The 15,309-nt window shown below is 42.0% G+C and overlaps 1 protein-coding gene across 4 annotated transcripts in view; it reads left to right on the top strand.

Moving 5' to 3' along the window:
- The window catches only part of ZNF609 (zinc finger protein 609), a 74,402-nt gene extending 63,387 nt beyond the window's left edge, over positions 1-11,015 (top strand). For 3 of the 4 annotated variants that reach the window (XM_066592422.1, XM_066592424.1, XM_066592421.1), the window contains exons 6-10: positions 2,823-3,198; positions 3,728-3,897; positions 6,459-6,729; positions 7,488-7,566; positions 8,742-11,015. In XM_066592422.1, the coding sequence (XP_066448519.1) occupies positions 2,823-3,198; positions 3,728-3,897; positions 6,459-6,729; positions 7,488-7,561 (891 nt within the window). In that variant the 3' untranslated portion in view covers positions 7,562-7,566; positions 8,742-11,015. The remainder of the gene's footprint in view (positions 1-2,822; positions 3,199-3,727; positions 3,898-6,458; positions 6,730-7,487; positions 7,567-8,741) is intronic. The other variant, XM_066592423.1, reaches the window with a different exon arrangement.
- The last annotated feature ends 4,294 nt before the right edge of the window (positions 11,016-15,309 follow it).

Here is a 15,309-nt window from a genome sequence, read left to right as displayed (position 1 = left end):
GCTCCGCCCCCACCACGTGCCAATTCCAGCCAATCAGGAGGCTGGAACCGGCACACGTCATGAGGCGGAGCTACGCGATGATGCGTGCAAGGGGGCGGAGCCAAAAAGCAGATGGTGCCGAGCGGAGCCGAAGGGAGAAGACCCATCTGCGCAAGCGCGTCTAAAAAAGCAAGAAGACACCGAAATTAGACGGAACCATGGCGATGGGGACGCTAGCAACGGAGCAGGTAAGTGAATAACTTCTGTATGGCTCATATTTAATGCGCGATATATATTAAAAAATGCATTAATATGGCCATACAGAAGTGTATACCCCCACTTGCTTTCGCGAGACAACCCCTTTAAATGTTCACTGTACTTTAAGACCTCTTGTGCTAAAGGGATTATCTAGGCTGCTTACTAGTGATGACTTTTCCCTAGGATAGGTCATCAGTAGTTGATCGTGGTGGTCTTCTATTGTCCTCTACTCGGGATTCCTGCTGATCAGCTGATTGCTGGGTCTATTTGAAGAGGCTGCAGTGCTTCAGTAAGAGCTGTGGCTTCTTAATTGGTTTCTGATGTCACATCCATCAGTCACATATTTTAGGTGCATGTTCTATGCATCTTGAATATGCTCTCACGGCTTTTTAAGTTTCAGTCAGTTGGTTGAAACAACAAATCATTCCACTTACTAATACAATGCCTGCTTTAATTTTTGCTAATCCTTCTCATTTGTCTATGACTTTGTGGAGCATTGCCACATATGAACAGTGCTAAAGGTCACCTGTTGCTCGATTTTGAAGTGATTTTAAGGTGGCCATGTTATTCGAAACACCTCTGCTCATGCATGCACATATATCTAGAAATGCAAGTGTGTATCAGGTCCAGTGACCATTTCTACATGTATGCACATGTAACAACAGAGGAAACTTTAGACCATGTGAGTATATCACGTGATTGCCACTTCTGTTATGGAATGGACAATCTTTAAATGTGGCCCCGCTCCACGGCTCCTTATACAAATTGGGAATACTAGGTAGAAGTAAAGCAGACATAGTTTTAGTATGGAATAACTTGATAATAAGTTGATAATTATAACTTGATAATTATTAGTCAGAATATATAATAAGTTGATATGGAATAACTTGATAATTATAATTTATGATAACTGAGTGCCATTTATTGAAAACTGGCCAACCATATTAAAGCAAATCTACACACTAATCTACAAATCAAAGGTTGATTAGTTTAGCAGTACTCAACCTACCATATAAATATGACGACTGGCTCAACTCGCACATTAAATTAATTACTCTGTGCCCCCTGTTTATACATGCACAGTCACACTCCACTGGAGCCTTAAGGAGATACAAAACCAGTGGGCATACTCTGCTGGTATCTCCCGATCACTATAATGCAGGGTGGCAGGATCAGTGGAGACCCAAATGGTCTCATTTGGAGACCCATTGACAACGTTGGAGTTCCAACGGGGGGGGTTTGTTGTTTTCTTGGAAAAATAGAAATGTATGCAGCAATTGTTCTTCCTGTTAAATGTAAGCGAATCGCCGGTGAAGGCTCTGAACAGAGTCGTCTTGTCCAGTTTCTGTTGTGTTATCGAGATTCTAGAGTGTCAATAATTACATGCGTGTTGCAAGATCTACTCTATAGTGCATAGTCTAAATTATACAGTTCCCAGAATGCAAATCATCAGGGTAAGTTCTGTACACTGAGCTTACAAGGCATTTTGGGAAATGTTAGCTGTGAATACTGCAGAATTTGAATACAGCATCAGATTACACTACGGACTGTAGCTCAGAAACATTGCAGGAGTCATAATGCTTTTGCAAGTTTCTCAACATTTTTGGTTCAATCGTTTTTATTGGTTTTCAAAGAAAAGTATTATATAGACATTGCAAAACATCGTTGGTATCAACATGTGTCCGTATAAGCACAACAAGCAGCATATCTTGGTTTCATAATACTTATGGCATAAACTAGATTGTATAGCTTAATCTCTTGTGTCTCGTATCAGAAATTGGGAACTATGCAATGTAAGATTATAACAAATCATGAACATAACTGGGGGGGTGAGAGGGGGGGGGATGAGGGGAGAGGTGAATCGGGGGTAGGGGAAGGGGGGGTACGGGAAAAATATCACCCTCGCTTACCCGCTCCTAAAGGTTGTTATCAACCTAACCGACCTGTTTCCAGCCATTTTTTGAATTGGTCTAAGTCTCTCATTGCGATCCAAGGGCTCCAGAAATCGTGGAAGTACAGTCGTTCCTGCTCGCAATCAGCCCCCTCCTCTTCATACCTCATAAGGAGGTTCAGTTTCTCAGCCCAAACTATTCTAGTGGGAGGGGTCGTGGATCTCCACAGCCCAGGGACAGACATCCTAGTCGCCAGTATCACCATCCTCAATAAGTCCGCCTTGACTTTGGCTATAGGTCCAAGTTTCTCAACATTTTATGTAAAAGAATAATTAGAATGTAAATTGCTATTCAAACATTTAGAGGAGTTTTCCAGCTCTAAAAAAAAATTGATGGCTTGTCCTCAGGATAGGTCATCAGTAATTGATTGTGGGGTCTGTTGTTACAGTGTATGGAGTAGGAAGCATATAGCTCTGTACATTGTCAGTGACTGGGCATGGTATTGCAGGCACAGCTCCCACCTGTATCCAGAAGACAGCTGATCAGTCAAGGTACTAGGTGATGGCCCTACTGATCAGCTGTTGATAACCAGTTCTGAGAATAGGTCATCAATTTTTCAGAGCTGGAAAACCTCTTTAAGGTATAAACTCTGTTTAACCCAAATATTTTTTTTTTTACAATATGTACTTAAAGCAACAAGAAGCAGAGTCACGCATGTGGTCCTACGTTTATCCAAAGTACACCGATGCACTAAAAGCTGATGATGAAAGGTGGAAAGAAGAGCGAGATCGGAAAGTCAAAGAGGAGCGAAGCCGGAGCAAAGAAGCCTCTTCTAAGGAGGATAGCAAAGAGGCAATTAATGTAGAAGTTAAGGGACCCCAACAAACTGAAGATCCTCGTGGGCTGCCTAAGGACCCACGCACAAGTACTCATGTGCCAGTTTCATCACCACTTACACAGCATCAGTCCTATATCCCATATATGCATGGTTACACTTACAGCCAAGCTTATGACCCCAGCCATCCAAGCTACCGTGGGATGCCAGCAGTCATGATGCAGAATTACCCAGGTATTTAATACAGTTGTTATGTATACCTAGTAAAGAATCAGACTTGTAATCATTCTGTTTAGTCTTGGTCTGTAAGGAACATATCTATATAAACCTAGTCTAATTAACCTTATAAATCTGGATAGATGAAGGCAATAATAATAATTACATTAATTTATAAAGCATCAACATGTTCTGCACTGCTATACAATATGTTATAAGGCACATACACATATAATTACAGTCAGATACAATGCCACCTAATCACGTTAGGGTAGAGGGCCCTGTTGACAAACTTCCAGTCTAAAATATTTGATACATTTGATCTAAATTGTAGTAGTAGGTTACAACGTTTAAAAAGTGTAGATAAGACTCAATTCGGAGGTTGAGGATGGTAAATGTGGTGCACATTAGTGCCAAATAAACCTTATAGACAAAGTTGTGGATACCCATTGGTGGCAGTTTAATATCAAAAGGAAAAGTGATAAGCTGTTATTTACTGACTGAAGTATATTGATGTATTGTCATCTTCTGTCATTTTGTTGTTTAGGTTCCTATCTCCCTTCCAGTTATTCATTCTCACCGTATGGCAACAAGGTTGCTGGCAGTGACGAGTCTGAGAAGTCACGAGCCAGTCCAAGCTGCAAACCCACCACTGAGTCTAAAGCCCTTGATATATTACAGCAACATGCAAGCCATTACAAGAGCAAGTCCCCCACAGTGAGTATACTTGGTCAAAGTCCATCTGTTGAGTGTTGTTGAAAGCACCAATTAAATGACATCTAACCACTTGTAATGTGGAATTCTGATTTGTGCAATTAAAAGTAATATGTCAACAGTACAGGCAGGCGCTTTTAGCTTCTAGAACACCTGTTCGATGTCTACCGAGAGACACGCCAATAAATGATCTTGCTTTTTAGCTTGCAAAGTGCTATGTATGCTGCTATGTTCTGCAATCGCCTGAGCAGGATGACATGCTGGGTATGCCTTTTCACAGTGACTGTAGGGAAATCCGCTGACTTGTTTTTCTTAATGGGGTTTTCTAGTATTAGAAAACAGGCTCTGCTTGTTTATGCGCTATGTTTGATACTTTAGCTCAGCCCCATTCATATCAGTGCGACTGAGCTGCAATACCAGACTCCGCTCCTAGACTAGAGGGGTTCTGTTTCTGGAAAAATGCAGACCTTTTTTTTTTCTAGTACACAAACCATACTTGATCCAGCTCACAGGTGAAAACCAATCCAATCTTTAGTGAAATGTAATAAAAATCCACTTGAAAAGCCAAAGAAGTGCACTTTGCTACCTACACATTTTGAGCAAGTCACACACTCTTGGTCATAACAAGGAAACTAAATAACCCACCACCTAATTAAAGTGAATTGTAGACAGGTTAAAAACCTCAAATACAATAAGTACATGAGTAGATCATGTGTCCATGAATGGTCATTTGTTAAGGCCACATGACCGGCTCGCAGGTTAGTGCATGAATTTTCACTTGGCCATTAGTTGGGGTTCATTCACATAAGCAGATCACATGTCTAGTTCATGAATATTCATTCGTGCATTAGTTTTGCTCCAATCGCATGTAATCATGTAGTCTTGTAATTGAACATAAAGAATCTTCAATGCAGAGTATCGGTGACACTTAAATAAAAAGGCAGAACTGTAAGCAAGGTACAGTCTCATAAGGTTACAGTACAAAGTTCCATAAACTGTACCAAATAGAATACTTTAAGAAAGGTTACATGATAAAACCCATTTATTGTTCAATCGGAAGATGTAATCCCACAGGAGCCTAGGATCTGATACACTTCCCTACTTAAGTGAGTGCATCATCTCCTTAAAGAGAACCTGTTGTGTCGGAACGGCACTATAAACTGAGTTATGGTGCTGTTCCTGTAGATGACAGGGAATCTGGTGTCCGCTGGTGAAGATTGCGTTAGGCATGAAGATATGGCTGTTCTCTGAGTCTTGTGCGCACGCTCTCCAATACAAGTTTATGGGAAAGCAGACGCACATGACTCAGAAAAGTGTCATATCTTTGTGCCCAGCGCCATCTTCACCAGTGGACAATGTGGGAACCTGAGAACGGTTGGGGATAAAAATTACAACCCGACTCCCCGTCACCTACAGAAATAGCGGCATACCTTAGTTTACGTGCTGTTCTAATGTGACGGGTTTACTTTACATGATTTGATAGAGTTATTATGTTGAGATAAAGTGACGAGTAGCATTTAAAATACTGTATTTGGAGGTTTGAGATGTCACTTCTATGTTTTTAATATGTGAACTATTAATTTCCTAATTTTGCACCCAATATACACTGAATGGCTACTTTATTAGAAACCCCTATCTAGTAGACCGTTTGACCTTTTATGTCCTTCAGAACTGTATTAATTCGTCATAGTGTCCATCCACAGGGACCCAAAGAGTGTCAAGAAAATATTCCCCACATCAATACTCCCACCTCCACCAGTCTGGACCATTGACACCTGACAGAAGGAGTTTATCAGTTCATGCTAGTTGTGCCAAATTCTGACCCTTCCATCAGCATGGTGCAGCAGAAATCTGGATTAATCTGAGAAAGTGATATTTTTCCACTCCTCAGTGATCCTTTTTTTGCGCTGTTTTGCCCACTGTAGTTTTGCTTTTCTGGTTCTCTTAGATAGCAATGGCACTGGAACTGATTTTCTGCTATTCTAGTCCATCTGTGCTAAGGGATGATAAGTTATGCATTCAGACACGTTGGTTGAGGCACCAGTGTTGTCAGAATGAGTTTTGAGAGCCTCTTCTGACCCCCTTTTGTTAAGTTGCTGACGCCCACAGGGTCTCCTTTCTCTGAATGTTTTTTCTTCATCACACCATTTTCGGTATAAACTCCCCAGTGTTGCATGAGAAAACCTACAAGGCTGCCAGGTTTTGAAATACTGGCCCCATTTAGTACAGCACAGATGATTATGCCTTGTTGGAGGTCTCTCAGATCGTTCAGTTTTTCCATTCTAAGCGCTTAATATTATACTCCACTACAGGGTCATGTATGTAATTTCCATACCGGGAAGCTCCAGTGGTAAAAGGGCAGGTATCTCTAATAAGGTGGTCGCCCAGTGTATATTTTATGGCATTGGCCGTCTTGCAAGGATGTGAATCTCTTTATTGGAAGCCTTTACAATGAAGCCATCTACGTCTGGTAGACAGAGTAATTTTAATATACGTGTTAAGGGATAAACGGTTTCCCATTGTAGACCAAGAAACAACCTTAATACTCTTGATTTTTTTTAAAGGGGCATCATTGTGATATTAATTACCTCTATGTGCAGATCACAGACAAATCTCCACAGGAGCGAGACCGAGGGGGTTGCAGCGTGCCTGGAAGCTCTGCAGGAGGTGCTGGTGGCTGTAGTAGTATGGGAGCGCCAGACCGAGGAGTAGGTGACAGGAATTCTGAAAGGCCACGTACTTCCCCTTCACAGCGCTTAATGTCCACACATCATCACCATCATCATCTGGGTTATTCTTTGCTGCCTGGCCAGTACCAACTGCCATATACCACAGGTACGTTGTCTGCACATTCAGGGCAAAGTGTTCAATAGAAGAGAATTGTTTTTCCCTATGATGAACTAAACTGAAATTAATGTATGTTTAGCTGTAAGCACTAAAGTTACATGGATGGTAAATGAATTTGGATGTGACTGTTGGGTTTATTGGCAACTTTTAATACTCCTACTTGTATAAAGTATATAGCCTTAGGCCTTTGAATTCAGCATGGTTCTCTCAAGCTATGTTGTTCCTTGCCTCCTAAGGGAATCTGTTAGCAACTTTTTGCAGCCCTCACTTAGACCAGCATAAAGTAGTCATAGGCTCACTGATTGCAGGGATATATCTGCTATATTTATCTCTGCAGTAGTTTGGAAGAGATTTGCCTCTTATAGGCTGCAGGCTGGCCACAACCACCCATCCCGCCCTCCAGCCACTGATTGACAGCCATATCTCTATGCACAGTAATGGGCAGACAGCAGTCAATCGGTGTCTGGAGGGTGGGGTGGATGGGGCTAACTGCAGCTCATTAATATTGAGAACTACTTCCCATAGTACTCTGTCTCTGGCTGCTTTTGGGAGAAAGTTTCTCCCAAACTACTGCACAGATACACTCAGCAGACCTATTGTTGTCATCAGCATGTCTGTCACTATCTTTTCCTGCTCTTGGAGAGGGCTGCAAAAAGATAGTGAAAGATTCTTTTTAATTGATTTTGCTTTATCTTGAATGAATTTTATATGGCAAAAGATATTTAAAATACAATTTTTATTTCTAGGTTTGTCTTCTACAGCAATTGTAGCAAGTCAGCAGGGCTCAGCCCCATCTCTGTACCCACCCCCGAGGAGGTGAAACCGGTAAGTTAGCATGTAATCTACATTTCCATAATTGTCATACTTGCTGTTAGATTCACAATCATTATATATACTTGTGCACCAAACATGCAATGCAAGACAGATTAAAATAATTGCAGTTGAAGACGTGTTCATTTTTTAAAAATACATTTTATTTAATTTACAAATCACGCTGGCTGCATCTGTAATCTCACAGGTAGCCATGGCTAGGAATGTTGGTTTAAGGCAGCTTTAACATTGCAGTATTTTGCATTGATACTTAATAGAGATGAGCTAGTATACTCGCTAAGACTAACTACTCAAGCGAGTAGTGCCTTAGTCGAGTATCTGCCCGCTCGTCTCTAAAGACTCGGCTGCCAGCGGCGGGCGGGGAGCGGTGGGGAGAGCGGGGAGCAACGGAGGGGAGATCTCTCTCTCCCTCTCCCCTCCCCCCTGCTCACTCCCGCAACTCATGGCTCACCCGCGCTGGCATCCGAATCTTTAGAGACGAGCGGGCAGATACTCGACTAAGGCACTACTCGCTCGAGTAGTTAGCCTTAGCAAATATGCTCGCTCATCTCTAGTACTTAAAGGGGTTGTCCCGCGGCAGCAAGTGGGTCTATACACTTCTGTATGGCCATATTAATGCACTTTGTAATGTACATTGTGCATTAATTATGAGCCATACAGAAGTTATCAAAAGTTATTCACTTACCTGTTCCGTTGCTGGCGTCCTCGTCTCCATGGTTGGCGTCTAATTTTCGCCGTCTAATGGCCAAATTAGACGCGCTTGCGCAGTCCGGGTCTTCTGCTTTTCTCAATGGGGCTCCGTGTAGCTCCGCCCCGTCACGTGCCGATTCCAGCCAATCAGGAGGCTGGAATCGGCAATGGACCGCACAGAAGCCCTGCGGTCCACCGAGGGAGAAGATGCCGGCGGCCATCTTCAACCGGTAAGTAAGAAGTCACCGGAGCGCGGGGATTCAGGTAAGCGCTGTCCGGTGATCTTTTTTAACCCCTGCATCGGGGTTGTCTCGCGCCGAACGGGGGGGGGGGGGGGGGGGGGGGGTTGGAAAAAAAAAAAACCCGTTGCGGCGCGGGACAACCCCTTTAAGACAATCTGGTTTGTAGTCATGAAATTAAGAGCATATTAAGTTTTTGGTTTTCACTTTCTTATTTTTCTCAACATTTATTCTCGACAGGAAACTTCAGAGTTCGGGGGCCCTGTCTACGCAAAGTCATGTGACTGGATCACAGGACGCATCTGGAGTGAGTCAATGCATCAGTTGAATGGTGTTTCTTCAGCCAGAGTTTTCCATAAAGGGCTTCTGAAGTATCATTCTGATCCAGGACACACAGGCCCGATCCTTTTGCCCCTCCCACAAGCTTGATTTTCTCCTTCCTGTCTTTGGGAGATCCGGTTTTGCAGAATGGGACTGTAATTTATTCAGTGCATCCCCAGTGGACTGGGCCATCAGAAGACATGGGATTTCTTTTCTCACTGTTTGAAGGAAATACCATGCTCAACATTGAACACCTCATTCATGTAATAAGACATTTTGGGTCAGGATTGTGCATCCTATGCTTGCACTTCTGGTTAACTGTTATTTTGAAGTTGAAAGCTGATTAATTTGTTTTTGTCCTTTGATACACTCCATCAGTCGTGGCTATTCAGTTTATGGATTTTATCGACTACACATGCTCAGGCGTCTGAATTTCATGTGTTCCAGGAGCCAAGGGACGGCGTAGCTTCTTAAATGTTAACACAAATTTGTGTACAAGAAGCAGAGATTGTGTTTCGTCACATTACCTGGGAGTGACTGTGGGCACCGTTTTTAATCTTAATATTTCCTCATGTCTCTCTTCTGATGATATACCTGTTTTATCATGGAGATTGCCAGACCAAGATTTATGCTATGTGTCTGAGCGGAACAAATGGCGAAGAAGAGGATACCTTTTATTACTCAAATGGCATTATTTTGTTGTAAATTTGCCCTGTCAGATCTTCTGCAAAGCAGCGTCACCTTATTGCCATGTATGTTTTTGATTCGTCAAGCAGCCCCCTTTTTCCTCTGACCACAGAGCCCGTATCTTTGATAATCCACTTTTAGAAAAAAAAAATATTGGGGGTTTTATTATAAATGAGTGATGTGGCAATAGTAATGCTGGACTCTCACGGACACAACCTGGCTGTGTATAATGTATATAGACCTGGAAAAGGTTCTTTTATAAGGCACTAATGTTAAAATTGGAGAGGAATTTCACATATGCATTTTAAATCTGTTTAACCACTAAATGTTTAGCGCCCTCAAGGGTTTAGCATTACAAGTCCAACTCCGTTTCTGTTTTACTCTTTTCAGTACCTTGTCTTTCAACTTATTTTTATGTTAAAGCATGCGACGTACATTATGGACACCTGTGACTGCAGGAATGTAGTGTTCTCATATCGGAGAATAGGAAAATCTGTAAGGGTTGTGTCCCTGTTTACAAAAATGCACTTTGTCCAGTGGTGGACTTAGTTATACAGGTACACGTCATAGAGATGAATTGTCACGTCTAACCAACAGAAACCTATTAACAATAGAACGGCCCTCTGGATGTGGAGAATATCTTGTCATACACTTCATTACTGAGCATGCCACTTCAATATTTTTTACAGTCATAATGTTTTTATTGCATTTAACCCACCCCCACCCCCACCCCCATTGTGCTTAGGTGTAAGAAAGTTGGTTTGAAAATATTCACAAAGGAGAATTTAATTCTTGCAGTGTCAGATGTCACATGATCATTATGGAATCATTAAGACTGCTGCTATTTTCCAACAGGTTGCTGGTACTGTACCCCTTATGGTCTCAAGTATACTTTACGTTTGCCAACGACTGTGTCTCACTGATGCTTGGGTCTTTTGATTTAGGTTTTTTTTTTTTTTCTTCTCTTCCCCACTGTACAACCTTCACATGTTCTTGCCAATTTTTTTTTTCTTTCTTGGGGTTCTCATCCAGAGTTGGTTTAAATTTACGATTCCCTATAAAGATGCACAATGTATGCTGATGTGGAAACCTTTTTATTTTATTATTATTTTTTTTTTTAAAATAAGATATTCACTCTCTGCTAGTTGCATCTCTTCTACCCCAAGAGGTGACCTGAAGGAATTTCGTTAAAAATAATTAAAAAAAATATGTATTTAACCCTTTCTGGAAGTTTTCCAATAAAGTTCTTTTGTATTGCTTGGTTGTAAACAGAAGTTATTGTATATGGAATAAACGTTACCCCACCTTCATTTATTTTGAGGTGGATGGAGAGCTCACGCTCCCCTTTTCAATCCTCGCCTATCTGTATAAAGATGTAAAATTATTTTTGTTATGTAGTGTTTTTTTTTGTTTTGTTTTTCAATCCAATTTAAAGTCTCTTTGTGGTACAGTTGAATTTTTTTCCCCCCACAGTTTAAAAATATACACAAGTTTTGTTTTATCAGATTTCTGGTGGTGGTCTGAATGTTTTGCAGCACAGAATATAAAACTTGTCCTTTTTTGTTTTTTTACAAATCAAGTTTGTGGTAGTAGTAAGCATGAAGTTGAATAAGCAGCAGTCAACTTTAAAATGGATTTCTTTTTTTAATGTTGACTGTAAAGTGAGCAAACACATATAAATTATGAATTGCCGTTTTATAAACCATGACGATCTCTGAAACAATGGCATTTCCATATTTATATGTTTAATCTGTTTATTGAGTTTTTAAAGCTATAACATGAAAACAATTAGAAAGATTACGAAAAACCAAATAAAACAATGTCATGAGGAGTACATCGATGAATGTGCTGAGTAAAGGTCCCTTAAAGTCCAATAGGATCTCAACAGCAAAATGAAAGCATATGCATACAGTCCAAGTTGCAGTTGAGGTCGCATGTGTGGCTACTTGCATAGCAATACGACGTAGAGATTAAAGGCTGATTTACATGCAACGACTATCGGTCAAATTATGTATTTTGAGCGATAATTGTTGCGTGTAAGTGCTACCATTGTTTACTTTTTGGACGAACGATGATTTTTAGGTGAGCATAAAATCTATCATTCAGCTGGAGAGCTGATAGCAGGGACCGCATATTGTGTTCTCCACGGGAGTGCTGCTTACATTGTATTCAGCTTGCAGCCCCAACAAAGAAACAAAGGAGCTGTATGCAGAGAACAGACCACCTGCTGTTCTCTCGAAACAGCTCCCAGGGGCTCGTTTACATGTAAATGAAGGTAATTAGCGCTTATGCAAAACGATCATTAAAACTCTCAATCTCCCTATCTCCCTATCTTTTGAACGAATTTTGAGCAATCATCTGTGCGTGTAAATGAGCCTTAAGTCAATATATAAAAGAGGGTACTTGAACATATGACTCCTCATTATCAAGACTGTTAACCAATATATAACATCACTATCAAACCAGTAATGTAATTAAAGGGGTTCTGTCGTTAAAAAAAAAAAAAAAAAAAAAGAAGAATCTATACTTAGATATTCCTCCCCAGGCAGTCTCCTTATCAGATTTTCACCTCACCGATCTTCTCCTGGCTTCTCCAGTCCCCCAGGTCATGTTATCTCCAAGCGGTCAGATCCTTTTGTTCTTGTGACGAAGCATACATTGCCGACATTCAGCTTCCTGCAGGGCAATGTATGCTATGTCACTAGTGCAGAATGCGGAATCCTCAGCAGATTGCTTTAGCGTGCATGCGCCGGGTCTTGCCACTACACATACTATATGAAACACTAGCAGCGAGATATTGCGCATGCGCGTTAAAGCAGGCTGCCGATGTTTTTGTATTCCTTGCTAGGCAGTGAACGCTACATCACTCGTGGCGTACACTGACCTTCAGGAAGTGAACTGCAGCTAATGCATACTCCAAAATGGAAAGAAGAGGATCCGTTTGGCTGGAGATGATATGACCTGGGAGACTGGAGGAGCCAGGAGAAGATTGGTGACGTGAAGATGCTGTAAGAAGACTGCCTGGGGAGGAATAGGTAAGTATTGATTTTTTTTTTTTTCTTTTTTCTAATGACAAAACTCCCTTTAAGGATAGCACATAGACAACCGAGGAATTGAAGAGAAAAGGGAAAGACAAGATAGAAAAAAAGAATGAAAGCAAGGAGGGGGAGGAATAGGAGGGAATAAGGGAGAGCTGGGTAAGGGGGAGGGAAACTCAATTGTCTTTATCCGTTCACACCAGTAAGTTTAGGAAATCAGGTATTCTGATAGGAGATCCATAACCTCCATGAGTCGGTTTCTACATGGATCAGGGGTATCCGCTACTACCACCTCCTACATATGCATTAAGAAGTTATGTTTTTGAATAAACTCTACTACAGAAGGCGGGGACTTCACCAGTGAAGGTTGAATGACTGTTTGCTTCTGTCAAAAAGGGACGTAGTAGGACCCTCGTTACTTGGGCAAAGTTGCCTAGAATATTGGAAAGTAAAGCGAAGTTAGGAGACACGCCAACCAAGCTGTGTGTCACTTGTTTATATATATGAAAATCCACATCCCGGAAAGGCCGAAGGATTGGCACTCCCAGCACATGTGAAGCAATAGTACCTCTGTAAGAACCACACCGCGAGCAGGAGCCTGATATTGTTGGATAGTTGTGATGGATGAGGTCTGGACACCTGTACTACCTAGTGAGTAACCTGTAATTTTTTTTGTAGAAATATATCTTCAATTGGGATTGGTAAGGTAAGGAGTAGAGATGAGCGAGCGTACTCGTTAGAGCAAATTACTCGAGCGAGTATTGCCATTTTCGAGTACATGCCTGCTTGTCCGAAAAGATTTGGGAGCCGGCGGGGGTGAGCAGTGAGTGTCAAGGGGGAGAGGGGGAGAGAGAGAGAGAGAGAGATCGATCTCACCCCCCCCCCCCCACCCCCCGTTCACCCCTGCCAGCCACCAAATCTTTTCGGGCAAGCAGGCATGTACTCGAAAATGGCGATACTTGCTCGAGTAATTTCCCTTAACGAGTACGCTCGCTCATCTCTAGTAAGGAGTGAAATTGGTTGGTCTCAGAACTGGCCTTTAAGAAAGAGGCTAGTTGTAAATATTCCATCCACGAAAGTTTAAAGTTAGGGTAAGCCGCTCGGAGTGAGGTGAAGAACCATAGAGGTAGGTCGGTCATAAAGTTACACAATTGAAAGTCTTCAGAATCCTGCCAGTGCAGGAAAGTATGCTGATTCACTGCAGGGAGATTGTGGGAAAGGGGAGCTAGCACTCCTGTACGCATATTAGCCTATTACTCCTCACTTGTACACGAGCCAACCTAAACAACCAATCACCGTGAACCAGCCAAACCTAATAACCAATCACCGGGAATCAGCCAAACCTAATAACCAATCACCGGGAATGAGTAAATCCAAACAACCAATCAGGTTGCGAATGGTGTTCATTTGGGGAGTAGTATAGATATATGCCTCCTGTACATATTGGAATGTCACCCTTGGAATTGAGCCTCTCCCAGAAAAATGTCTATACCCATATATATGTATATACCCTATATTATATGTTCACTAATCACTAGCAAAGTAGGATCGACACGAGGAAAGATGAGGCTGAAGCTGGAGAAAGAACAAGCACCCATCCACACGGTTACATGATCATCCGTCATAGTCAAACAATACATACGTTTAGCAAGGCATATATTTCAGTGTTTTGTTTTTTTTAAGCCTACTATGCTTCTCTGTCCCACTGGATTTTTTTTTTACATTGTTGTCAATGAAAAATGCATGGGAATGTACGGCTGTATATTTCCACATGTTTAATGTAGATGTATTTTGTGATCAAATGCCTTAAAATGTTGTGCTGCAAAACCTTAAGAAAAAAGTTTACAGTGAAAGCTTTTTCAGATCATAAACAATTTAAAAACATAAGCGCATGTATTTTTTACGGTTTTCATGTACATTTCTTACATAAAATGTACGTGAAAATGTCAGTGTACAGGCCCTTAAATAGAAAATCATTTCCTACATTGCCATGATAGGATTTGACAGCACTTTTAGCTGCAGAGGCCAACCGCAAAATAGTATTAGCGTGCATTCGCACGGGCAAGAAAATTGTGCCAGTTTTGTGCTTTGCAAGATGCGGACAAAAATACCCATTATTTTAAAGTGGTTGTATTTACATGTGTAATTTTTCTCTTGCAGCAACACTGTGACACAGATATCGCAGCATATTCTATTTTTGTGTGGGTCTCATACGAGAATAGAACATGCAGATGTGCGGTCTGTCGTACAGCACATGGAAGGAGTGTCCGTGTGCAAGTTGTGTCCAAGAATGTCGGCTGCGGCTTGCTCTTACCCCTGTAAATGCACCTTTAGGGCTTATTCAGACGACTGTATATCGGCCTGGTATTCACACCCAGCCGATATACGGTGTCCCACTTTGCAGGGGGAGGAGGCTGGAAGAGCCAGGAGCAGTGTTCTGAGCTCCCGCCCCCCTCTCCGCCTCCTCTCCACCCCTTCGGCACTATATGCAAGGGGAGGGGCGGGATTGGGTGGAGCTAAGTCCTGGAACTTAGCTCCATCCCGTCCCGCCCCCTCATTGCAAATAGTGGTGAGGGGCAGAGAGGGGGTGGGAGCTCAGTGCACTGCTTCTGGCTCTTCCAGCCTCCTCCCCCCTCGTCCACCTGCAGAGTGGGACACTGTATATTGGCTGGACGTGAATACCCGGCCGATATTCGGTCATTTGAATAAGCCCTTATGCTTACTCCCTATTAGAATACTTATTGCCAGGTAACGAGTAGGGA

Source organism: Eleutherodactylus coqui, chromosome 2, assembly GCF_035609145.1.
Source record: "Eleutherodactylus coqui strain aEleCoq1 chromosome 2, aEleCoq1.hap1, whole genome shotgun sequence".
Lineage (NCBI taxonomy): Eukaryota > Metazoa > Chordata > Amphibia > Anura > Eleutherodactylidae > Eleutherodactylus > Eleutherodactylus coqui.
Note: the sequence above shows the minus strand (reverse complement) of the source record. Positions and strands in the feature narration are given on the sequence as shown.